The following is a 27917-nucleotide window of genomic DNA, read 5'->3' as shown; positions in this document are numbered from 1 at the left end:
TGAAGTTACCAGACAGGCCCCAGTTGTAGGTTTTTAACATCTTGCATTTATGTCATCACCTGGATTTTAATTGTCAAACAAACCCACAAAGGAAAGATGCCGGGCCTTTGATGGAGAAACTGCTTAGCCAAACACAGTGTTCCTATGCAACAAAACGAATGGGAACCACTGTGAAAAGCACTGGGTAAACCCCTTTGGTAATTCTAATCTTATACACCTTCGAAAGAAAGATATACAAGAATTCAAACTTACAACATTCTGTGGCAGCAAATGAAACAACCCAGCTCCCTTCACTTGATCAGCAGTTATATTCAATGAAGACGGTAAAGTAAACCAGAGCATTGCAAAACGAACAGACTAGGAATGCTGTGCGTTTCAAAACTTGTGCTTCTTTGCTCAACCTGACCTCATTGGTCCAGACAATGAATTATTGCATGCCCTGTGTGTAGAGTGTGTGTTTGATTACCTGCTTAGGAAGAGAAAATAACAAAAACATGTCATTAACAAAATAGTACAGAAATAGTACTGGAAATTTAAACTGTACATAAATCAATCTTACATTTTCAATATATGTTGAATAGGTGTGTTATATACAGTTCTTTAAATTGTAAATGTGTAACCCGTATAATGTTACTAGCAGGTGCAAGTTTTATCACTCTCCCAAAGAGATCCGTGACTCCTACTGCTTAGGATTCCAATGTGCTGTCTGGGAGCTGCAGTAAACACACAACCCATATTTTCAAGCTGTAATTACTTTGCTGAGGAAGTCATTGGTGTCCGGTTTGAGGTTGAGACTATTGTCGTAAGCATGGGCTACTAAAAATAATGTTGCAACTTGTTTGTCTGTGAAATATATTCCATTCCCAAATAGCCTAAAAAGGAGGATTGATATTGCAATAAGAATAACAAGCCAGATACAAATCATTGAGGCTTTGAGTGTTTCTTGGGTCTTCTACCATCAACTCCGTACACAACATTATTAACAGCGACCCCTACTGGGTCTACATGCAACAACACCAAAGAGTAACAGTACTTAACATCTCCACTAATCCACTAATGTTTGATAACTCTTTAAGAAACCTGCTCCAATCTGCCACTTGGCGAGAAGGGACTGGAAAAGTTGGAGTTTTCTTGTAACTAAGAATACTTCCAACATTTTCTTTGGCTGTGGACCCATACCTGGTGAAATATACAACATGTATTCTGAAACATTGTGTAGTAACTGCATTTAACTGACTGTTCAAATTGAAATACCATAATAAATCAACTAGAAACTCATAAACCCAGGACCATTAGCAGTTTCACACCACAAGGCTACCTAAGCAAATAATAAAACCGAATTGTACGCCCTCCCATTTGTGTGTGACATGTACTTGCTGCCCATTGTGGACTGCAGAAGACATGTCTGATATGCGTTACTGGGCACAGTGTTTGAAAGTGTTTTTGAACTGTTCAGTGTTGCTCTCAAGAGAAGTAAAAGCAACAGGAATGAGCTGTGGCATTTCTGAATTCACATGCAAGTGCTGTTTCCTATTCCATGGAAGGAATCCAGTCAACCAGCATGAGTGTACGATAATAAAGAGTAGCACACTATTGTAAACCAACCCCAAACTCAAGCTATCCATTCAAGTAGAAGAGAGGTGATTCATAAAGGATGGTCAGGAATCGGGCTCCCAGTGGAGAAGTAGGAAGCCACAATGTGGAATGTTTGGGAGGAGAAGACTGGAGCCAGATGTGAGAAACTGACTGTTAAAATGTAAACGCTCCCTGCTCTTACCCAGTGGTGTAAAAAAACAGCTTTTCCTGGCACAAGCAAGTACAGGGGGGAAGAGGTAATTTCTTTATGAAAGTGGTTCCTTTCTTTTTGTTAATGAGGAATAACTGCAATATGAATATCTTCAAATGCTTGGTCAAATTGTGCACTGAGGTTGTTTGGTACCTTGTCTATGAGGTTGTGTTTTGAAAGGAAAATGGTTGAATACCTTGCTTGTCTCTGGTTGTGCTTTGAAAAGAAGAGTGTTGGGTACCTTGCTTGTCTGAGGTTGTACTTTGAAAGAAAGACTGTTGGGTACCTTACTTATCTATGAGGTTGTGCTTCTGTTGGGTAACTTGCTTGTTTGAGGATGTGCTTCGAAAGCCATTCAACATGACGATTGAGCTCACTGCATGTAGGGTTCTTTCAAGATCAAAATGAGAAACTCAAAATGATGCTGTGACTTGTTTGGCTCCTATTCCTAAATAGCTTGGAAGGGGAAAAATGCAAATTGCAATAACATACCCTGATAGTTTTGAGTTGTCACAAGTTCTATTCGGCAGCAGTCTATAGTTCACATTTGTTGATGATTTCTGTGATGTTGCTACAGAAACTGTTTAGTATTGAAACGCTTATGTTATTTCTGTAGCGAGTTTCTACAATCTGAGATGACAATGCATTAAACGCTCTACTTCAAGCAGAGATCAATCCTCATGTGATCACTCACTGTACAGACTGAGCAGAGTTGCCTTTGCATGCTGCTAAACCGTTAAACACAGTGAGGATGCTAAAGGAGCCATCGTGGGCAGTGGAATGGGAGGCCTCTGATTCCCTTCCTTCTAACACTGACTCTGATATAGTCCTCCCAGCCTACCATTTCATCTGTACTCAATCTGCATGATATTGTTTAGTCTTGATTATTTATCAGACTCAACAATTCTAATCAGAAATCACTATTGTCCAACTTGACAATGAGCCTTGGTTTAATGGTTAAACTGTGTGCAAGTCAATCATAGCAAGAAAGTAGGGGATCTTTATCTTTGCCTTGTCTGTGTTTTACTATCCTTCTGCCACTCCTAATAATCACCAAGGTGCAAGATGGAAAATCCCTCCTGATAGTTTTATGACTCCACTTATTCATGGGGTTTGTCATGCATGGTTCCACATGTGCCTCAGCATGGTCGGCTCCTTCTATCCCCTAATGATGTGCATCTCATGAGGCGAACAGTTTAAAGAAAGGCATGCCTTTGTTTTGCTTTACTGTAATGCAGAAAATGTTACTGAAGCAAAAATCTAACATGCAGGCCAACGTTCTTGCTTAACAAGGGTAAAGAAAAGACCAGCAGTCATGGAAATGCCTGTGTCGGTTACACAAGCACCTTGGCAAACAGTGGGAGCATTTTTTTGTGACCGCTTGTTACATAACATTTTGTTATATAACATTTATATCAACTAAAACAAGAGTACAGACAATGTTCATTTTAATTTTACAGACAATTTTATTTCTTAAGGATTTTACCAGGATTGTTTTTTTCATCATTTTTTATCATTTCATGTTGATATAAGAACATAAGAACATAAGAAAGTTTACAAACGAGAGGAGGCCATTCGGCCCATCTTGCTCGTTTGGTTGTTAGTAGCTTATTGATCCCAAAATCTCATCAAGCAGCTTCTTGAAGGATCCCAGGGTGTCAGCTTCAACAACATTACTGGGGAGTTGATTCCAGACCCTCACAATTCTCTGTGTAAAAAAGTGTCTCCTATTTTCTGTTCTGAATGCCCCTTTTTCTAAACTCCATTTGTGACCCCTGGTCCTTGTTTCTTTTTTCAGGCTGAAAAAGTCCCTTGCGTCGACACTGTCAATACCTTTTAGAATTTTGAATGCTTGAATTAGGTCGCCACGTAGTCTTCTTTGTTCAAGACTGAACAGATTCAATTGTTTTAGCCTGTCTGCATATGACATGCCTTTTAAGCCCGGAATAATTCTGGTCGCTCTTCTTTGCACTCTTTCTAGAGCAGCAATATCTTTTTTATAGCGAGGTGACCAGAACTGCACACAATATTCAAGATGAGGTCTTACAAGTGCATTGTACAGTTTTAACATTACTTCCCTTGATTTAAATTCAACACTTTTCACAATGTATCCGAGTATCTTGTTAGCCTTTTTTATAGCTTCCCCACATTGCCTAGATGAAGACATTTCTGAGTCAACAAAAACTCCTAGGTCTTTTTCATAGATTCCTTCTCCAATTTCAATATCTCCCATATGATATTTATAATGTACATTTTTATTTCCTGCGTGCAGTACCTTACACTTTTCTCTATTAAATGTCATTTGCCATGTATCTGCCCAGTTCTGAATCTTGTCTAGATCATTTTGAATGACCTTTGCTGCTGCAACAGTGTTTGCCACTCCTCCTACTTTTGTGTCGTCTGCAAATTTAACAAGTTTGCTTACTATACCAGAATCTAAATCATTAATGTAGATTAGGAATAGCAGAGGACCTAATACTGATCCCTGTGGTACACCGCTGGTTACCACACTCCATTCTGAGGTTTTTCCTCTAATCAGTACTTTCTGTTTTCTACATGTTAACCACTCCCTAATCCATGTACATGTGTTTCCTTGAATCCCAACTGCGTTCAGTTTGAGAATTAATCTTTTGTGCGGGACTTTGTCAAAAGCTTTCTGGAAATCTAAATAAACCATGTCATATGCTTCTTGATATGAAGACATAGATTCATTCTATCATGGTATTTCATCTTGATATGAAGAGGTAGCCACATTCTAGCATGGCATTTGAGAATGTATGTAAATAAACAGCTGAAAAAGTAGTAACACTGTTCTTTGATGTCACAAATATGTACCTTATGAAAACTTTTTGGATTTATTGCTGCATTTCTGATTTATTCTTCAGGATGATGTAACATTAGGCAATTCTGGGAACCATTGAAGAAACTAGTTTGCAATGTCAAACAATTTTCCCATGTGGAAAGTTCAAGCAGGGCGGGCTCGTCATAATATCATGTACATCTGACTGCTTCATTTGTTTCCACAGAACAAAGTTGCTTGTGTTCCATCACTCTCTGATTTGAGTTTGATTGAAGTCGCTATTTCACAGTAGGCTTGCTTGAATCTCTGTGATGTTATCAGATGAAACGACACTCCTCGTTTTAAACGTCTAATCCTGTGACCTGTGGGTCGTGCTCTTACAAATACACAGTCCTGCTGTTGCTAGGATTTTTGCTCAGGGGGTACTGAGCTGGCAGTGGAGGGGATACATGACAACTTCAGAAAAAAAGGTGAATCGTTAACATTAAAAAAAAAAAATTGGTGTTATTTTTACAACAGTTTTCAATGTAAACATCACACGTAAAAAAAACGTTATGCCCTGATAAAACCTTACCACACATTACAGGCAACAGAGTTTGCTTTTCTGTAACCGGTTATTGGAGTATTGGGATATCCAGCTAGAGAAAGGCTGGTAGTGGTCACATTGCTCTGTGGCTTAACAGAATGTAGAGGTTAGGGCTGGGTCAGAGGTGAATGAGATTTCCAGGAGGAAGTTTTTTTGTTGAAGAGTGTGTTGGCAGTGTTTCCAGGTGTTTCTACTTATGACGTGTGAGCTTTCGGTTCTTCAGTGATATTATGGCCACACCTTACAGTTTATTCATATGGAAATGTGATAAAGGGGTTATGATGACTTGAATCCTGACCTTAAAAACCTTATTCATATGAACTGGATTGTATTCAAAAACACATTCTTTAAATAACTCATGAGTTGTAGCTTTGTTAATAGAGCCCATGGTCTCAAAAACAAGAGAGTGTGTTAATACTGTGAAATGTTCACAAGCAGCTCTTTTAATTAGTGGGCCAGTTGTTAGAGAACACAAAGAAAGCTCTGTGCACTCCTTCTACTGGGATGCCCTGACCCGGCCCCAGCCCTTGGCATGGCATTTCCTTTATCCTTGTAGTGAAACACAAGGCCGCTGTATCTTTGTGGTAATTCCCACTTCCCAGTAAATCTAACCACCCAGTTATTCCCATCCAGGAAAACCCTTTGATTTCATTGCACTCCCATATCTATTAATATTGAGGGCCGGTTGTTGTTGCTTTTTTTAAACACTTATCTCAACTCCAGCTTTCAACTGTTTTGCGGTTTAGAACATACACATCCCAGTAAGCCAGTCCGATTCTAACTCTCCAGCTACACGACAGCTCAAAAAAATGGTTTCATCACTGACACCATTGTAGACAAATACAGCTTTTGCATTACCCTATAGAATTAAGTAATGTTGCTTCATATAAAGTCGAATGTAACCTGCTGCATAATGTTGCGATAACATATTGAATTACATACCACTTTGTAGTTTTCCATGTACGTGAAATATTGGACTGCTATTTGGGTATTTGGCTTTGGGTAGACTTTTGCAATATACCTCTGTAGTCTCTTTGTTTGTATGATGTTAAATAAAAGTTCTAATTTATGTTCATATAGTTCTTTGCCAGTACCTTTTTTTATTAGCATCAGATGGAATGTGTGCAGTCTACTCTCAATTGTAGAAAATGTAGTGATTCTACAATAAACTTGGGGGGGGGGGGGGGGTTCACTGGAAGTCTTTCTCAGTGTCTTCAGTGAAGGTTATACGTGGACCAGCCACATATTGTGCAGCATAGACTTCAAGTTTATTTTAGCATTACCACAAGAAACTGACCTAAACAGAAATGTTGTTCTGGATTATTTTAAAAAAATGTTGCACATCGATTAGTTCCTGCATTTACTTTTAAGTTTTGATCTTGGATAGTCTGCGTTTCCTGTCTCTAGCCAAAATGTTGTTGTTTTTTCATATAAATGGTACAGACACATTAGTCATTATTAACTAAAAAGCTTAAGTACACTGACGTGGGGAGCGCTGTGGGAAGTGATGTTAGCTGTGAAACCTCAGGGACCCTGCAGAAACATCACTCTGTCTTGCTGAGTCTGCACACGTGTCAGAATCCCCTCTGCCAGAGAGCAGAAAGAAAGCAAGTCACAGAAGGGATGCATTTGTAAGACAAGTTTCCGTTTCACAATAAACATCTGGCATCCAGGAATGTGCCCCTAGTCCACAACAGCACTGCTCCGCAACGCTCACTGCCATCGGGGTGAGAGAAGGAGCAGCCTGCCTTCAGGGCAGCCAAGTAGAAACTAAGAAATATATTCCACAAATAACAGTGGAGCGAGCTGAGTTAACTGATGTGTGGGAAGCTATTTATCAAGAGCATCTCAAATGCCAGGGACACTGGTGCTGCTTGAAATAACACATAAATTAATGTGAAGAAAGCACCACTGGCTTCCAATTATTACCCAAGAACAGGAATGATATTCCTTACCTCGCCTGATGAACTTCACACAGAGTGAACTGATGGTCTACATGATGCTTGGTCAGGAGAAAATGATCATTAATGTAGCCGAAGCCCATGTCACTTCCTACATCCACTCTCCAAATTTCTTCTGCATTTGCTTGGTTACAGAAGAAGTGTAGGCATTTGCGTTTCATTTATTGTTTGTTTTATGAAAGTGTTTTTAAAAAATATATGAATCTCCTTTATTCTTGTGTGTGCCCTTCTAGCTTTCAGTTAGTTATGCTTCTTTTATGTAGCTACCCCCCCCCCCCCCCCCCCCCCCCCCCACTCCAGTGGACAGACAGTAAAAAAAAAACGGTAAACCCTGGAGCACAGTAAGAAGACTATTCACTTTTTTGTCCAGGAAAGAGGCTTATTGGTCTGCAGGAAAATATCACCTCTCTCTACAGTATAATCTTAACAATTCTGTTAACCCAATTCTACACGCTTGCAGGAAGAGTGTGTCTTAGAGTGTGTTTCACATAGGAGAGGATGGTCCCATCAGCAGTCAAGCCTGCGCTAGATAGAGGCCAGGCCAACAGCACAGTTATTTCAGCAGAGTCTGGGCACTGGCAGCAGTAATCTCCTTGGTAAGAGGAGCACAGCTGCATAGGGGTGCCTCCTTTTAATCTATTCTTCCCAGTGTCCCTCGACATCAAGCCACCTTTGGGATCTACAACAGGAACCACAAGATGAAAACTAACACCATTACTAAAATCATCCTGACCTTTGCAATCTGTAACAACCTTCCCTGCGCTTTTTGCAAGTTCAAATTGTTAACGAGAGAACAAAAAACAACAAAAAAAAGGGCAACGTTACGGTTTCTAGGACCAGTACCAGGACCTGTACCAAACACCTTAGCAAGTAGTGCAGAATACCAGTAACAGTACCAGTACCAACATTTTTAGAAAATAATGCAAAATGCCAGTACCAGGTCCAGTTCTAAACACTTTAGCAAATAGTCCAGAATAGCATTTTTACATAGTAACCATGACCCCATGTGCACTCTATTATGAGACTCTATTATGAGAAGGCAGTTTTACATTTCACCTTTAGGAGAGGTCAAAAGTCACAGGAAATGATTTTTTTTTGATAGATCATAGATGGGTTACTATATGTGTTTCATAGTAACCATGGCCCTATCTGGACTCTATAAGGAGTTATTAACCAGTTTTGTTTGTTGATGATGTCATCGAACGTGGACACTATTTGTTTGGTTCAACGAGTGACACATCCTTTCCATTTATATTTCCCATATAGAAACACTAAATTGCTTCAAGCTGCCATTTTCATATTCATTTAGAGGCATTTTTGTATGTTCTGCACAATGTTGCACCAAAGTAACTTCCTATTCCTTTATATTTCTCAATTGAATTCATTTTAGAGAACCACTATTTAATTACTGTAGTGTACTTCAACTCACTAATTATTGAATCAGTAGCCTCCAAGGAGTACTATTTCTAAGAAGATAAAGCTTTAAGGGTGGAAGTACTACTCACAGAGTGCAACAGGGTTGTGTCTGTGCCAAGACCTGCAGCACTCAAGTCTTGATTCGAACACAGACACATGCCATGGCTGAATTACAGACAGGATTCTGCCCTCAATGAAACAGTATTGTGACAGTGTTAGCATACACTGTCTGGCACAATTTATTAATGCTTTGTGATCAAAGAATAACATCACAAACAAGGCAAAAACAGATCAGGATAGGTTAATCAAACAAGGGAATTATTTTCAGGACCACACAGGGTTTTTTTTTCTTTTTTAAAGAGACAAAAAGCCAGAAAAGAAGACTAAGAAATAAATAAACAGAAGGGGAAGGCGTGAAGTTACAAATTAGCTCTAAAAACAAATACACAGTGATTGTAATAATTTGTATTAATGGCATGTTGGGTGACAGTGATTTATTTCAGAGCTGGGTGGTCTTGCACTACATCTTCCAAGTGCTGTCTTGTGATGATTTACACTAATTACTTTTAAATATAACCCCAGCCCTCAATCCTCCTGCTGGTACTGTAAGCAGAGTCCTGGGGGAAAGCATTTCTCTCTGTCCAAAGGGATATTCATCAATCTCACTACAAGGGGAAGACCCTCACGAAACCCTGTTCTGCTGTTTCTTTACAGCCAAACTCCAATTTGCCATGATGGCACTAGATTACCTCTGGTCCAAAGGCATTGAAAAGCAGTGCATTTGCAAACTAAGCTGATGTTTAGGCAGACTGAAAGTGGAGAACAGCCTTATATATAGCTGCACATTTACTAATAATTATTAAAGCAGTCAGGGCAACTAAGGTTAGATACTGCTTAATAAATAACAAGTGTGAGAGGGTTACCCAAGTTTGTTTGCAAGGGATACCTTCAGTGGAAGCTCATTTGAGAAGTTTTTTTTTTTTTTTTTTTTTTTTTTTTTTTTTTTCTGTTTGTATTCCTGTGTCACAAGGATCAAAATAAATAGCTTTCTAAAGGTTAGGGAGTGGAGAAAGAAAACGCAGGAAAGTCAAATGTTTATGCAGTGATGCCTCGTCTCACTAGGAGCCAGTAAACACATAGCTGGTGTAAATTGTGGGCATCTTTGCGTCTAGGCCCCTTTCTTGCCTTGTGTGGGATAAGAATTTTTCCACAGCCTCCTCCCATGATATACTTGCTACTGCTGCACAAAAACAGGTTCATTCCAGAGGGCAGTGTGTGGGTTTGTGGAGACCTCAAAACATGACTGGAATACACTTGTGATGTCATTGAGAGAGCCTGGCTCCTCTGTTTCCTTTGAGTTTGGAGGCTGCTTTGGAATTGCAGTGCCAGGCAAAGGTATTTCCCAAGAGCAGAGAGGCTGACTTAGCTCTGAGTCAACACAGGGCCTCTCATACTCTGGACCCGCCCGTTCAACCAGCCCTCGTTACAGAGACCTTCTTTCAGACCTGGTAATTAGCTTTTTTTTCACAATTTTGTTATCCACCATTACCATGGCAACAGTCTCAGAAGTCCCTTATAATTTGAATGTCATTTTCCCAAGTTCACTGCCTGGGCTTCAAGTGGTAGTCCCTAGTTGACCCCAAATAAGGTCCAATGTGCAGCAGAGCAAGTGTGTAACCACAGCACTAGTATCTCTTGGAGAAAGTCATTGTCTAATAAAAGAACATAAGTATTATAAATGAGAGAAGGCCATTCGGCTCTTCTGAGCTTGTCTTCTTCCTAGTAACTGATAGATATCAAAACTTTGTCATGTGGGGTCTTAAAGGGTCCAAGTGTTTCTGCGTTAACAACATTACTAGGTAGTCCATTCCATCTACTCGCCACTCTCTGCGTGAAATGTCTCCTTCCCTCTGTCCAAAGATTCTCTCCACTTGATTTCCAGCTGTGTCCTCTTGTCCTGTTTTTTGTACTGCACTTAAAGTAATGGTTTGGGTGAACTGTGTCAACTCCTTTTAAGATTTTATAGCTTTCAATCATGTTGGAGTAAAATAGAGAAAACACCCACAGAAGAAGGATGGTTGTTCTTCAAAAATGTAGTACTAGAGGCGCAAAACAATTACATCCCTAAAGTAGACAAATCTAAATGTAAAACTAAATTGCCAGAATGGTTTAATAGATCAATTAGAAAAAATATTCAGCGAAAAAAGGCACTTTACAGAGCATTAAAAAAGGACCAAAAAGAAAGTACGCAGAAAGAGTACACAGAACTGCAAATGCAAGTCAAAAAGGAAGTTAGAAAGGCCAAGAGAGAAATAGAAATGAACATTGCTAAGGGAGCTAAAACCAATTCCAAAATGTTTTTCCAATATTACAACAGCAAGCGAACATTCAAAGAGGAGATTAAATGTTTAAGAGATACAAATGGCAAAATCGTAGATGAAGAAAAAAAAATAGCAAATATATTAAATGATTAATTTTCACAAGTTTTTACAAAGGAAGATACTGACAACATGCCCCACATGTCATCCAGTTCCTATCCAGTTTTAAATAACTTTAGCATAACTGAGGCAGAAGTGTTAAAGGGACTAGGAGCTCTTAAAATAAACAAATCCCCTGGGCCGGATGAGATCCTCCCAGTAGTACTCAAAGAAATGAAAGAAGTAATTTACAAACCGCTAACCAAGATCATGCAGCAGTCTCTTGACACAGGGGTGGTACCGACAGACTGGAAAATTGCAAACGTAATACCGATCCACAAAAAGGGAAACAAAACTGAACCAGGTAACTACAGACCAGTAAGCCTGACTTCTATTATATGCAAACTTATGGAAACTATAATAAAATCCAAAATGGAAAATTACCTATATGGTAACAGGGTCCTGGGAGACAGTCAACATGGTTTTAGGAAAGGGAGATCGTGTCTAACTAACTTGCTTGATTTTTTTGAGGATGCAACATCGATAATGGATAATTGCAAAGCATATGACATGGTTTATTTAGATTTCCAGAAAGCTTTTGACAAAGTCCCGCACAAAAGATTAATTCTCAAACTGAACGCAGTTGGGATTCAAGGAAACACATGTACATGGATTAGGGAGTGGTTAACATGTAGAAAACAGAAAGTACTTATTAGAGGAAAAACCTCAGAATGGAGTGTGGTAACCAGCGGTGTACCACAGGGATCAGTATTAGGTCCTCTGCTATTCCTAATCTACATTAATGATTTAGATTCTGGTATAGTAAGCAAACTTGTTAAATTTGCAGACGACACAAAAGTAGGAGGAGTGGCAAACACTGCTGCAGCAGCAAAGGTCATTCAAAATGATCTAGACAAGATTCAGAACTGGGCAGACACATGGCAAATGACATTTAATAGAGAAAAGTGTAAGGTACTGCACGCAGGAAATAAAAATGTACATTATAAATATCATATGGGAGATACTGAAATTGGAGAAGGAATCTATGAAAAAGACCTAGGAGTTTTTATTGACTCAGAAATGTGTTCATCTAGACAATGTGGGGAAGCTATAAAAAAGGCTAACAAGATGCTCGGATACATTGTGAAAAGCGTTGAATTTAAATCAAGGGAAGTAATGTTAAAACTGTACAATGCACTAGTAAGACCTCATCTTGAATATTGTGTGCAGTTCTGGTCACCTCGCTATAAAAAAGATATTGCTGCTCTAGAAAGACTGCAAAGAAGAGCGATCAGAATTATTCCGGGCTTAAAAGGCATGTCATATGCAGACAGGCTAAAAGAATTGAATCTGTTCAGTCTTGAACAAAGAAGACTACGTGGCGACCTAATTCAAGCATTCAAAATTCTAAAAGGTATTGACAGTGTCGACCCAAGGGACTTTTTCAACCTGAAAAAAGAAACAAGGACCAGGGGTCACAAATAAAGATTAGACAAAGGGGCATTGAGAACAGAAAATAGGAGGCACTTTTTTACACAGAGAATTGTGAGGGTCTGGAATCAACTCCCCAGTAATGTTGTTGAAGCTGACACCCTGGGATCCTTCAAGAAGCTGCTTGATGAGATTCTGGGATCAATAAGCTACTAACAACCAAACGAGCAAGATGGGCCGAATGGCCTCCTCTCGTTTGTAAACTTTCTTATGTTCTTATATTCTTATGTCCCACTGATTCTTCTTGATTCCTGGCTCTTTATATTTTGTTCTTTTCATCCTTTATTTGTAGCTTAATCCTTAAAGTCCTGGGCTTAGTCTGATTGCTCTCTTTTCAACTCTCTTCAGGACCACAATGTTGTGACTGGAATTGGACACAGTATTCGTCCCAGTGTAGTATACAACCTCACCATAACCTCCTTGGATTTATACTCTACACTTTTGGCTATCCACCCAAGCATGCTGTTTGCCTTTTTGATTGCTTTCTCATACTGTGGTTGCAAATTTGGTATTGAGATCTTACATTTTTGTGTGACCGGTGTGTAACACTTTACATTTGTTGACCTTGAATGTCATTTGCCACGTTTCTGCCAGGTTTTGTATACGGTGTACATCTTTTTGAATTTACTTGGTGGCTGTAAGTGTGTCTGCTGCTCCCCCTAATCTTTACAAGTTTGCGAATTATCCCCCGATCCAATTCATTCATGAGGGGTCCAAGAATGGAGCCCTGCGGCACCCCACTGAGTACACTGCCCCAGTTAGAGGTTCCCCTCTTACAAACACTCTCTGCTTCCTGTGTTTTAAGCCATGTGGTATCCACCTGCATGTACTGCTTTTTGGAAGTCCGCATATATGATGATGTCCAAGGTACTTTCTGTGTCCTTTGCTGCAGCGACTTCTTTGAAGAAGTTTAAGAGGTTTGTTGGGAAGGAGCTCCCTTTCTGAATGCATGTTGGCTGTCACCTATGGTGTTGCTATATAGATACTCCTTGAGATGGATTCTATGATTTTACATGTTATGAAGGTGAGACTGATGGGGCTGTAGTTTCCTGGTTCCACCTTATCTCCCTTTTTAAATATGAGTGTAGCACTTGCAATGCACCAGTCAGCTGGGCCACCTCCTGTCTTGATTGATGTGTGAAAATCTTTGCCAGCTCATTGCCGATTTACCTCCCTTGTTTCTTTAAGCACTCTTGGGTATGTGCCATCCAGCCCAGGAGATTTGTTAGTTTGAGAATCTCCAGTCCTCCTAGAACTTGTATTTTATTTAAGGCTTGGCACTATGACTGTGTGCTAATTTAAATAAAAACGTGTAAACAGCAACTTAGTGAGACTTATCTGGCATTTGTGTTTCTTATTGTTGGGCTGTTTGGGTCTTGTGGCATTACAGTCTGGGCTTTGACGATTGTAAGAGTTAGGTCCAATGGCTTGTGGGGTTAGCTGTCAGAACAACTTCATCAAAGTGTGTTCCTGCTGTAATTTGGGTTCCAGAGGCAGTTGGCTGAAATATCGAATGATAGATTTCAGAACTCAGCCTTCTTGTACAAAACATCATATCCATGTATATCTTAAGGTTAAATGTCATTTGATTTAAATATCATCTGGTTTTAATGAATTCGTGAGAGATTCAACATTAATAATTGAATTACTCTGTATGAAAATGAGCTGCACTTAAAGAAGCCATAAAACTGTATTTTGCTTGTTCCATATTCAGAGATTTCTGCCAAGCTAGGGGTCAGATGAGTGTTTATTACATGAAACCATTGAAATAAGCTTTTCTAGACTGAGAACCAACTGTAATATTATATTTGTGTGGAAATGTTATGTAATAGATTTATTTTGCATGTAAAAAATGTAACATATATTAATATTTTTTAATTGAAACCATAATATAAAATATTTGATTTTATATGATAGGATGATATGAAGTGTTTTTTTGTGACATTTTGCCCATGTTATTAGTGATATGAGCAAATCTCAAGTATTTGTGCATCATCACTACATGCACATTTTTTTAGAACTTTACTGTCCATGAAGTAGACAGGTCCTCAGTTAAGTGTCTGTTTCTTTAGCCCAGAGTTGGATATGCTGAAGCCCTGAGACCCTAGCTCTGCAAAGCTGTACCTTTATCGTGTTAAAATGATCTTCCGATATGTGTTTGGAATGCACATGCAGACACGTTATCACCCACTGCGAAGAGGGGGACATCTTGCCAACCATGGCTGACAAAATAACTAAACAAATGAATATGCAGCAGATTCAGTCTGAAGCATGGGCTTGGATTAACTGATTAGGCTGGACTCCAGCGTCCACAGATATCAATGGATCTATCCCAGACTTCAGGAATGCCGCGACATGAGCATATCGCCATATCTTTGGGATTTTTATACTAACTGTGCTTGAGTTGTATAGGCAGAAGAGACATTCTCAGGTCTAGGGTCCAAACTAATACTACGATGAGGACTCGTATTCATTGCAGGCTAGTTTAATTTATTTCACTCAAGCTGGACACAGACCCAGGTGAGATCTGCATGTCTGGAAGCTGACACAGACCCAGGTGAGATCTGCCTGTCTGGAAGCTGACACAGACCCAGGTGAGATCTGCCTGTCTAGAAGCTGACACAGATGCAGGCGAGATCTGCCAGTCTGGAAGCTGACACAGACCCAGGTGAGATCTGCATGTCTGGAAGCTGACACAGACCCAGGTGAGATCTGCATGTCTAGAAGCTGACACAGACCCAGGTGAGATCTGCATGTCTGGAAGCTGATACAGAGATGTGTAGCCATTTATTAGGGCCAGAGTGAAGGTTCACCTGTGCGTGGAGCCAATTTTTATCCACTACTTGCTATCCATATCTGCTTGCACAATCTGCTTAAACAAGGTTAATATTTGATCAGAATCTATGGATATAAGAAGGAGGCAGTCCATGTCACACTGACATTTTTACTTATAGAAGGAGACCCACCTATCCAATTGTGATTAAACATTTAACCCTTTGCAGTCCATTTATTCAGCGCTTGTCAGGTGCGTCAGGTCCAATTTATTTTCACATGCGCTGTTTATTTTATATGCGCTGTTTAAATTTTTTTTTTAAAAGTAAAATAGGTTTAAGTGGCATTGAATCGCAAAAGGACACTCAGTACTGTATCTTCAGCCCAGCCCCACCCCTTGTTCACTGTATTTTTCACATACCTATTTATAGACATGCATACTGATAAATCCTCTCCTGATCACTTTTATCACCAAACTTCAATAATGCGATCCAAGTCATTATTTTATTACTGTAACATCTTAAAAAGCTCTGCAGCAAATGTCCATGATATTCTTTGTGTGCTGGATGCAGAAGCAGCTACCTCCTTTGTTTATGTCCATGTTATCTCTGTAGTACATGGGGCTATGAGATACGCCCTTTTTTATTTTCGGCTCCTATTGGTCTCACTCGGCCATTAAAAGGTTTTCTCAGCTTTTTCCAGAGAAAAAATGACTAGAGACCTGTGCTTTATGTCTTTTTGATGATATCGGACTGGAAAGGGAAAATTGTAATGTCTGACCTGGTCCGACATTGGACTGCAAAGGGCTAATCAGTTGTCGTATCCACATTTTGTGATACACATGCAACTCTGGTGAGGGAATTGCAAGTCTAGTGCAGTATAATGGGGGGGCAGACAGCAATAGCACATATTGTTATTTCAGCATTTGGGATTAAATGTAGGCATGCTGCTGTCATGCCAAGGGGCTCTCAGGGAAGTCTGGCTATTTACTACATCTGCATTATTTTAATAGAAGCTTTTTTTTTTTTGGAAATGATGTGTGTTTCTCTGGTCATTGAAATATGTCTCGTTCACATACACTTATCCCACCAGAATTACTATGGCTGGTATAAGTGATTCAAACTGTTCAAACATCCCACAGGCCTGTAACAGCTTCATTGAACTACCTGATTGTTTGAGTGAAATCCAAATGATACTCTACACAGAAGTCATACACTCCCCCATTGCTTTGTTTTGTATGTCTACAGTACAGCATCTGTGCTTGTCTGGACAAACCTCCTTCAGTAAGAGCACTCATTTTAATGATTATCTCTCTTGGAAATCGACTCAGATCAGGTCAATCGACTCAGTTTTAGTGAGGCAGTAGGTTAACAAGTTAAAACAAAAAAAAGACTCATACCTCATTCTGTAGTGAACATTGTTTTTTTCATGGTTGTGTTTTAAATGTATTTATCTTTTTTTATACAGTACTCAAGTAGCCCCTGTAATTCTACAAACTCATCAGATCACAAGCCCTGATATGCAGGCACCTTTGCTATGTACTGTCTCTTTCTTATCCGTCTTTTTCTCTTGCACCATTGACCTCGATATGTCACCAATTACAGACACTATTATGTTATTAAAGGTTTTGACCCACGAAGGCAGTTCATTGCACAAGTGTTATAGTAAAAGAGGAAGACCCCCCCCCCCCCCCCCCCCGCAATTAAGAGCTGCCTTCCTGTTCACTGCAGTCTCTGTGATTCTGTTTCATTCAGGGTATTTCCTTAGAGTTGGGACCTGCTAGTGTTCAACCAAATACACACTCTCATAAAGGGGTTGTAATCCCAGCAGGGGCATTTGTGTGGAAAACAATCGACATATCTGAGAGAAAATGTAATAAGCTTATAGTTGCACACACACAGGATGCATTTACAAGTATTACAGTATATGTGTGACCGTGCAGCATACTACTGCATGTTGACGTGTATGGAAAGCTGTTTGTTTCTGTGTTACTCTCAGCTAACCAATAAAACTGTAAGGGGCTTTAGTATTAGGGGCTCCTAAATAATACCTACAAAGAACATGGTTTTGAGAATGTCGCAATAAGTTCATCTTTTTTTTTTTACTCTGATGTAGTTCATCAGCATGGAGTTTATGACCTATTCCTGACCTTTTGTATATACAAAGTAAATTGATAAGAAAGCACCGTTGTTTAAAAGCTACTGAGACTGTTGGACGATAAAGAAAAGGCTAGGTGGATGAGATAGAAGGGGCTAAAACATACAAAGAATGTTAGGGTTTGTTTTCTTTGGCTTGTCTTTAATACCCTGATTCTATCCAGATAGTTCAACCCCATCTTTTCTTATTCACAAAGCATATTTGTTTAGGTAAAGCAACTTCCTTTTAAACATTTCAAGATATGGCTAAATATGACCAGTAATGTTTATATCCATGAACATATTCACTGAATGACAGTTAAGCCACTGAAATGGTTTATACAATAATAACTTGGCATTGTGCTGTATGTGACAGTCGTGTACAAGATAACTGTGTAGTGTTTCTTTTGAAAGGCAAATAGCATGTATGTTTTCTGTCATTCCAATAGGAACTTAAACTCTCTGCAAAGGATATTGTCAGTTTTTATAATGTATAATGACGGTATTTGGTCTCCTTTTTTCCGACAATGTTTTGAACAGTTGAACTGGCTGCTGTCAAGCGCAGTGCTGACTGAAACGGAAAGAGCAACCCTTCATAGCTGTGCAAGAGAGAACATTATAATACTTGACCTGACACCATCCAGCCCTGGGTCTCTCTCAAGAACAGACTACCAATTGTGTGCAGTTGTGTCAGATTTAGTTGTGATTGGTAAAAAAAATAAACTCAATTGCATGTCATGAGTTTGGAGAAAATCGCGTTTTTGGACATTAGCACTTTGTGTACGACCCTATTGCATATCATGGGTTTGGAGAAAATCGCGTTTTTGGACATTAGCACTTTGTGTACGACCCTATCACTTTAGAAAGCATATCAGACTCCTTTTGAATTCAGATTCAGCATTGAGAGACAAACATTCCATGCAAGCTCTGAATACAATAAACCAAGATTCACCACCCAGGCTGCACCCCTACAGCCAGCCTGCTGCATTTATATATGTATATCTTTATGCAAGACGCAGCTGTCTGTCTTAAAATTCATTCAGCATGAGCTTAAACAATAAGATCTCAGGTTGGAGAGCGGTAGCATAATTTGGTGTCATGCTGGGCTTCATGCCTTAAACAGAGAAAAGATGTATTCATTTTGCACAGTGGGCTTTGAGAATAAACAACAGCCTGAGCACCCTTTATATACATGCATGCTGCAACACTGGTCTTTTGCAGAACCTGGTTTTCAAGCACTTTGACGGGCTAAGAGCAACACAGTGAAAACAACAAGAGTGTTTCTAAGGAGCCGTTGGACTGGGATGTTTCAAACAGGGTCACTGAATAAAGGATGTCTTGTAGACCACTTCAGGTTACATGGTTCATTTCATAAAGAGACCTTGGCTTTCAGAGAAGCTTTATTTATTTATCAGTCCTTTTGCCAGATGTATTTTAGTGTTTGATAACCCTGAGCTCTTAGGGGCTGAGCAGCATGCGGGTTCGGTGCTGTGCTCTTGGAGCTGTTTTCATAGACATTGTTTTTCTTTTCTATTCCACTTCCTGGTTTCCCAGGGGCATACCAGATGCCAGGTCAGGAGAGTTCCTGATTTAGATTTTGTCATTTTTTCTTGTATCGTTACCATGGTGCTCATCATTCTGGAAAAGATGCCTCGTCCCTTGTGACAGCTGTCTTGTAATCCAGAGCTGAGTTTTCTCTTCTGAGAACACTTTCGCTCACAACACTGTGATTGGCACCGTCTGGTGCACAATGACATAATACAAGTGAAATACATAAATAAATACATGAACTGAATGAATCTTAATATTCTAAATGAACCACTTTAAAGATGTAATGACACCGTACTGTCCTCAGAATGGTGTCTTTCTTTAGTGATTAAACAATGTGCAGCTCTAGTACTGTAGGAAGCTCTATGTCCTGGAATGCACTTTCCATGCGTCAGGGTGATGGTCAGTATACAGTACAATATAGTAATAAAACTGTTAATAGAAATTTCAGTGACAACTTAGTTATGACGCAATCAATGTCTTAACAAGTTATGAATATATCTAGCCAATGTCTAATGTTGAGTAGAGTAAGTCAACTATAGCTCTGACCCAGTTCTTTCAAAGCATGTTGTCAGCTACTGTTGTTCCCCAGCATGCATAGTTCTCCAAGTCCCTGACAGCCTTCTAATGTGAGATTTGAACAAGCAGGGAGACAGCTGTGGAGAATGAGGCTAGTCCTAGTTTCTTTGTTTATATAAAAAGTGACCCAGGCACATACTATTAGTGATCACGTTCCTGTGACCCAGACATTCACTATTAGTGATGTCACAGTCCTGTGACCCACACACACTCTTATTACTGATGTCACAGTGCTGTGACCCAGGCACACTCCATTAGTGATCACGTTCCTGTGACCCAGACACACTCCGCAGGCATGGTACTGTAACACGGCTTCACTTGAGCACCACCACCTGCCTCCATCTTGGGCTCACACCTCATAAAAGGGCAAACATCTTGTTTCTGGCAAACAAACACACTGAACAAATACATTCCCATGAAGAAGAAAGAGAAGGAAAAGGAAAAAAGAGATTGCCGAAGTAGTGAAAGCCAGCCAGCACTCCTCAGAGAGATGATGAGTTTGTTTACAGCTGGGAAAGATCCCCAGTGGCAGTGGTAAAGCACAGGGAGGGAAAGCCTTCATGTTTACACATGGATCTTGGTGCCTGAACAGTTTACTATCCCCAGTGCACACAAGGGGCCTCTCCTGTGTATTGTTGTGCTCTCATGTTTTGTTGTGCTCTTGTGTGTATTGTTGTGCTATTGTATGTCTTGTTGTGCTCTTTTTTGTGTATTGTTGTGCTCTTGTGTATTGTTGTGCTCTCGTGTATTGTCCTCTGTGTGTATTGTTGTGCTCTTGTGTATTGTCCTCTGTGTGTATTGTTGTGCTCTTGTGTGTATTGTTGTGCTCTCGTATGTCTTGTTGTGCTCTTTTGTGTGTATTGTTGTGCTCTTGTGTATTGTCCTCTGTGTGTATTGTTGTGCTCTTGTGTATTGTCCTCTGTGTGTATTGTTGTGCTCTTGTGTGTATTGTTGTGCTCTCGTATGTCTTGTTGTGCTCTTTTGTGTGTATTGTTGTGCTCTTGTGTATTGTTGTGCTCTTGTGTATTGTCCTCTGTGTGTATTGTTGTGCTCTTGTGTATTGTCCTCTGTGTGTATTGTTGTGCTCTTGTGTGTATTGTTGTGCTCTCGTATGTCTCGTTGTGCTCTTTTGTGTGTATTGTTGTGCTCTTGTGTATTGTTGTGCTCTCGTGTATTGTCCTCTGTGTGTATTGTTGTGCTCTTGTGTGTATTGTTGTGCTCTCGTATGTCTTGTTGTGCTCTTTTGTGTGTATTGTTGTGCTCTTGTGTATTGTTGTGCTCTCGTGTATTGTCCTCTGTGTGTATTGTTGTGCTCTTGTTTTCAAGAGAAAGAGATTTTTTGTAAATAGCATCAGCAATCTGGATATAATCGTACTCCTCGAAAGCTGGACCAGGGCAGATGTGTGTGCCCACTGTCCCTCAAGCTACAGGGAGTTCATCTCCCCTCCCTAAAGAATGCCCAAACCAGATGGGGCAGACTCAGGGGGCACCATTGTGTGGCACAAAGGTGATCTCAGACTCAGGGGGCACCATTGTGCAGTACAAAGGTGATCTCAGACTCAGGGGGCATCATTGTGTGGTACAAAGGTGATCTCAGACTCAGGGGGCATCATTGTGTGGTACACAGGTGATCTCAGACTCTGGGGACATCATTGTGCGGTACAAAGGGGATCTCAGACTAAGGCATCATTATGTGGTACAAAGGGGATGTCAGATAATCTGTCTCCCCCCATTAAATGAGGGAGACACATTTATGGCTCAAAATTGAAAAACAAATCTTCCAATCCCAGTCAGACACATATCTGTGTGCAGCTTACATGTCACCAATTGACTCTCCCCAATCACAGAGAGGGGTGCTTTCAAAACCTTTAATCAGAGATTGCCCACTTCTAGACAAAAGGGCACTGTGCTGTTGTGTGACAACACCAGGACTGGCAGAGATCATATAAATCTGTACAGTAGGCCTATGCAGTACAGTAGTCACACTAGCCTGTAGCTAGGCTACCAGTAATACCAATAACTCATGCTGCTGCATTGTACCTGTGTGCACATTGGTGTACAATGCATATAAAAGATTATTTTAAATAAAAACTTAATGTTAGCATTTTTTAAAATGATTGTCATTGTTTGTTTACTTGGCATACTTAATAGCTTAGACAATTAACACAAAATAGATCAATGAGCTGCAGGGGTTAGTGAAATTAAGGTACGTTGGTGTTTGCCTCAAAAATGCATTGAGCACAACTGGCAAAGCAAGAGAAAAAGTGGACTGGGAAATGCCAGCAACAGTTTACTTAAAAAACTGACAATGAATTGGCAATCAAAAATGACAGTATTTGGAAAAATGACTATGGTAAACTCTACCAAATTAGATATACATTAATTAAAATTTAATCCAGACCAAAATTCATTGTTAACAAAACTACAAAAATTGACAAGCAGACCCCAGTAACTGTGCTGGAGCTGACAGATAAACTATAGCCCAGGAAAACCTACAGGCCTGACAGCATCATCAGTGAGATTCTGAAACACAGCAGTCCTGGCTGCAGGAGGCCCTGGTCAAATTATTCAACCTCATGCTGAGTGTAGGCTGCCTCCCTGACATATGGAAACAAAGGCTTACAACCCCAATTCACAAAAGTGGAGACAAATTAGATACCAACAGTTACTGAGGCATCTGTGTGAGCAGTAACCTGGGGAATTGCAATATCAACACCTGGATACTGGCCTTCCTTACTGAGCAATGTCCTGAGTAAAAGTCAGATTGGATTTCTACTAAATCACTGCACCTCTGACCATATTTACACCCTGAACACCCTTATCAACAAACACGTCCACCACAAAAATAAAGGAAAAGTATTTGCTTGTTTTATAGGTTTAAAAACAGCAGTGGACTCAGTTTAGCATTCAGGTCTAATCGATGAATCAGGGAGTTTTAGCCTGACTATAAATGCATTAAAAGACAAAGCATGCAGGGCTTTCTATGCCATAAATGATCAGCTTTACAAAATGAAACCACCAATACAAATTTGGCTAAAACTGTTGACATTGTCATTCAGCTAATTCTTCTTTATGGTAGGGAAGCATGGGCTCCTCTTATGAACCCAGATTTATAACAAATGAGATTGAAGCTCAGCAGAACATTTCTATTTAGAATTCTGCAGAAACCTTCACAGGAGTGCAGCCAGCAGCGCCTGCAGGACTGAACTGGGCCGGGTCCCCTTACTCTACTCCATACAGACCTGAGCACTGAATACACTGGGTCCATCTATAGCAGGCTGATCCGCAGTCCTACCACCACACAGCACTGCAGAGCACCACACTGTCTCCAGAAGAGAATCCCCTCAGCAAACTGGTACTGAAGCTCAGCCAGTTGAGCCAAATTAATATTTCTTATATTTGTGCACAGGGAGTTCCACTCATAGGCTCTAGCAGCTTCACCAAATGACCTAATAACGGCAAACACATAGCACAGATGCCATATATTATTCATTCATTTGAAGTAATAATGATAATGTATTCAGAGAAAGAATACAAATACAACTAGTGTTTTTTCCAAGTACTATCCTTGTATTGCTCTTTTTAAGATTCTTCTGTTATTGGTCTGAACCGTATTGTTTGAGTTCTCCTCATTGTTTGGTTGAATGTCCGGGCCTTTATTTTGATGTGCTTCTCTGTTGTACTGCGCTTGCTGTAGCGAGAATGATAATGGCGGCGGTTTGTTTTGAAATGAAGCTGGTGCCCAAGGAGCATCATAACATAGGAACATGTAGAATACAGGATTCTTTTTTTTTCAATATAGTGTTCTGATATCAAATATAATAATGCACTTTAATGACCACAGAGGCTTGACATGTTTATGACACCTATTTGACCTTATGCTCGGCATCAAAAAAGAAGTAGCCAATTATTGAAGTCCTCGTTGACTGCAATCAAATGAAACACAGCTGGAATGCACTGCAAGGTTGTGGTTCAGGCTCAGCTCTTGAAATGATTTGTATAGGACAGCTCTGCAGATCCCTAGAGACAGGTTTAGACAGCTGTTACTCCTTACACTTACACATCAGTAAATTGACTTTGGCAGTTTCTGGCATGAATGATCTTAGGGTGAACCCTGCTAGTCAGTCTGAGGTCCACTAGAATGCGTCCTACTTCTGCTGTCATCTGGAAATCTCAGCCTGCCACTTCAGTACGTGCAGCACAGCTCCAGTGTGAAGGACTTTCTTTTCTCTAGGAGCTGGCGAAGGCTTGCTTTCTTCTGGGCTTGCTCCAGTTTATGTGAGGTTACATGCTGGAAGTCAGGAGTTTTACTACAAAGTGACAGCTTGTAGTAACTGAGCTGGCTCATATTAGACACCCCTTTACACTGCTATAACTGAGCTGGCTCATATTAGATGGCTCAAGTTGCAAAGTTTACAGCAAAGATATACAACTCGACCCCCCCCCCCCCCCCCCCCCCCCCCCCTTCCCAAACCCCCCCTTGGTGTTTATTTTTTTTTCTAGCCACACTAGTGTTTAAGAACAACCACATTAAAAAAAAAGATCGGTTGGTGTTTCGTTCAACAGCTTTCTGTGTGGCTCCAACATGAGCAACCTGCATTTAGCAATTGTACTCAGGAAAACATGAGCAACCTGCATTTAACAAGTGTACTCATTAGAACATGCTGCTCCTTGAAAGCAAATAAAGTCATTCTTTCTGTGAGATGTGAGATGCAGTGGATTGCAGTTATGTATGTGAGTGTTGCTATGGGCATGTGTTTTCAATGTTTATTGTAGATGGCAGATTTGTTTAAAGTGTCACTGCTACTGTGTTGTTTTCTCTTGCAGGTTATTCCCTTCCCTATGACCTGTGATCTTCAAGCAGACTGCTCGTGCAGAGACCCTGCTGCCCAGGAGAACAGCATGGCAGGGCAGCAGCGTTTCCTGGGCTGAGGCTAGCCTGAGGGTCACGGCAGACTGGGAGAGCCATACATTCCTTTTACATGCTGCTTACAGGAGGCCCACCCCACTCATAACCAATCACACTGTCAGATGTCGACTGGTCTGCCTTTCTTTTTTTCACCAGGAAAAAAAAAGACTAAAGTGGGTAATAACATAACAAATGACTTCAAAGAATGAATGAAGCAAAGCCTGGATAGCATGTTGTTGCATAGTGTTGTGCCTGCTTTCGTAGCCATTGCTGGATGTGCTATAATCTCTTATTAAACAACTTTTAAAGGAAGACAAAACACAAGACAACATCATCAATGACAACAACAACAACAACAAATGCATATCCAACTCAAGTCAAAAACTGTTCTCCTTGGGATGCAGACTTTAAAATGATGTCAAAAAAGTACAGGAGGGTGAATAAACAGCTCACAGGCAGACCTAACTGGAGTCAGGTTCCTCAACCTCTCTGGAGACAAGCTATTCTCAGCTAGTATTAGAAAGATGAAATGGTTTTGTTCATTCCTCGACCATACTGTTTCGTTAGAGGGAGGGAATTCAGTGGTGTTCTGAGAAAGCCATGCTGAACAGGTAATGGGGTAACAACCCGATAAGCTGCTGTTAGTTCAGAAGTCCCATCAAATGAGCTATGCCACTAAAAAGCCCTTCAATTTACAGATAGGATGCAAAACAAGACAAAATTTACAGTACAACCTGTTCTACAGGATCCAAATTCCTGAACAACCTTTGCAAAACAGGCATTAGTGTAGCTTATCAGTAACAATCAATTTTGGCTTAACCTAGGCCCAATTGAAAAGGAGGCTCCTGACTTGAGAGAAATGTCAGAGGTCAGAGATTGGGGCTCTGGGATCAAAGTTGACCAATCACTGAATCCACAAACCCCTCCCCCTCTCTGCACTTGCTTACCACTGAAGAACTGACCACCAATTTGGTCTGGATGAGCTGAGGCGGCAAAAAAGTGTGAGGATTGTTCAGAGACTGAAAAACAGATAGGATGCAAAACAATAAGACAAAGGGATTCCGAAAGAGCCAGCTGTATACGCGTGGCTGCTGCTGCTACTCTTGCTGCTATTTGCCACACAACTTTCTTCACACCATTGTAGGAAAGGATGACAACAATCCCAGACTTTGAACAATCTGCATTCAAGCTTACCTCTAACCTTGCTTTTACCTAAGCTGGTTTTCTTCTTGAGTATCGGCTAAACCGTAAACCAACAGCCCCAAGAACTTGTTCTGAGCTCCACTTTGTACACATACAGTACAGTCTAGTCAAGGACTCACTGTTCAAACTGATGACTTGGAATTGAGCAGGAGTTTATTTAAAAAAATAAAAAAATAAATAAAAAATAAAGGAAGTCCAGTAGACAAATGATTTTTTTTTTTTTTTTTTTTTTATTTAACTTGTAGTTTTGCATTTTTTTATTTAACTATTATTATTATTATTTTTTTTTAATGGCATTGTAAAAGACATTTGTCTACTGGACAAAGTTATTTTATTAAGGATGTAGATGAAGATAAAAACTTTGCTTTTAACATGAAATGGTTTTATAATGTAGTATAGCCTCTCTGAAACAGACACGAAACAGCACTGTGGTTGAGTGATAAAGTAGGAAGTATCTCTTAGAAAACACTGTGAATTGCTATGGAGAAGTGATCAGGCACCTCGTCACTGAGCTTTGTCCCTGAGTGAACTGTGAGCAGGCAGCTTCCAAACGAGAAGCGTTCTGAAGAATAAAGGCAGGTGCACAATCATTTCTTCCGTCCTTTAAGACAGATCCATTTCTAATGTTCTAGCTATAGGTAGCAATCACAGTCACTTACAAGTGCTCATTCGTTTGGTTAGCTGAATGTAGTCACATATCACTAATCCCAGCTCAATACTAGTCTGCCCCCCCCACACACACCTTCGTCAAGTTTTTTCTCATCTCAACCATTATTTTCTGGTGTTAAAACTGTAGTTTTCTCTACATCTTTATAGCGACCTCAAGAATGTAATAATAACACACATGATACAGCATACTCAGTGTAGATAATAGTAAAGGAATATCTTTGTGTGGAGTCTGTATTCAGTTGTCCACACGTCATAATCACACACTAGTTTACATTCAGTCAATGGGGATCTTCGAAGAGCTTCTATGCAAGTCTGTGAAAGGGTTTCAATTGCAAAGTAGAATAGAGGACTCTTCCCTCTTGGCCCAGCAGTATCCAAGTCCAACCTCAAAGGAGTCTGCAGTAGAAAAATGGCTGCTATACTACAGTGTTGAGTAACTTTTTTTTTTTATTCAACACTACTTTTTCTTTTTTTTTCTTTTTTTACTTGGAACAAAGCCTAACACGGTTAGTTTTAGCACCAAATCAATACCGTGTTAATTATTGTGCAAACGCCTTTGCACCTCATTATTAATCTGGACCATTGTCTTTCTTTCTGTTGAGGATAGTGCCAGTTCACTTCAGTCAGGCATCCACACCAAAGCTGAAGCATGGAAGCCAGGGAGGTCATTAGCTTTAAAACAGGTCCTGTTGCATTCAAGGAGTATCACAGAGTCTGAACTTCATTGAGGCACACAAGCCCTTACACGGGCTGATGCAGTATTAGGGCCCTGGCCTGGACCTCTCCCCCTCGCCGCTCCCCCTTTTAAACCCAACAACCTCACGTTCCTCCTCATGTCATATTATATCATAGTTTGAATATGTTCAGGATTCAGTCGATTCAGATCTTTGGGCTAAGCGGGAGGACCCACCACACCCAGTGCACTTGTTCTGTTGGAATAAAACTCTTTGACCCACACTGTACTAGACTGTATAAACAAAGCATCAGCAACAAGCGTGTATGGCGGGTTAGCAAGATACTTTATGAGCTTCATAGCATACAGGCTTTTCAAAGGGCCTGCTCTAAGCAAGTCTGGCTACCTCCCTTCTCTCTCTGATTCTCTTCTCCTTTACCTGGTTTTAACTGTCGGTTCTTCAAGGTTTTTACCTGTGTTTTAAGAATACTTCATGCTGCGACGCATTATCATTGAGGATGAGGTTGTGCAGGCACTGCGTGGACCGATGAGGATTGAAAAGAAAGATACCACACAGTTTAGGTGATAGACTGAAAATCTAGTGCTCCGTAGATGTTGTAATGTCAGTTTTGTGCATAGTGTTAGGTCCAGAAGAATAATGAATGAGACATATGAAATGTTTTGAGTGTTTTTAAAAGTGTTTTTGGTTTGTGCTTGTATTTAATCAGTATTTTTATTGAGCTCAGTAACTGTACTTGGCTCCTGTACAGTCATTTTACACAAAACAAAACCTACTTTAAAAACAAAAAAAGCTGCTATGGTCAGACAGGTCATTTTTTAAAAGTTTTTATTTCATTATATTATATACATATATAAACATATTCATATATATTTTTAATTTTGTTTTCATTATTTTCTTTTGTTTTGCTTTTATTTTCCTAAGCTTTGCACCGATACAGTTTAAGAGAAAGT

At 40.1% G+C, this 27917-nt stretch overlaps 1 protein-coding gene across 1 annotated transcript in view; it reads left to right on the top strand.

Moving 5' to 3' along the window:
* The window catches only part of LOC121303550 (pappalysin-1-like), a 202097-nt gene extending 176301 nt beyond the window's left edge, over positions 1–25796 (top strand). Inside the window, exon 22 of the mRNA XM_041234313.1 lies at positions 24319–25796. Coding sequence (XP_041090247.1) covers positions 24319–24423 — 105 coding nt within the window. The 3' untranslated portion in view covers positions 24424–25796. The remainder of the gene's footprint in view (positions 1–24318) is intronic.
* The last annotated feature ends 2121 nt before the right edge of the window (positions 25797–27917 follow it).

This window comes from Polyodon spathula, chromosome 33 (assembly GCF_017654505.1).
Source record: "Polyodon spathula isolate WHYD16114869_AA chromosome 33, ASM1765450v1, whole genome shotgun sequence".
NCBI classification, from domain to species: Eukaryota; Metazoa; Chordata; class Actinopteri; order Acipenseriformes; family Polyodontidae; genus Polyodon; species Polyodon spathula.
The sequence above is the reverse complement of the archived record's forward strand: the minus strand, read 5'-3'. Positions and strand labels throughout refer to the sequence as shown.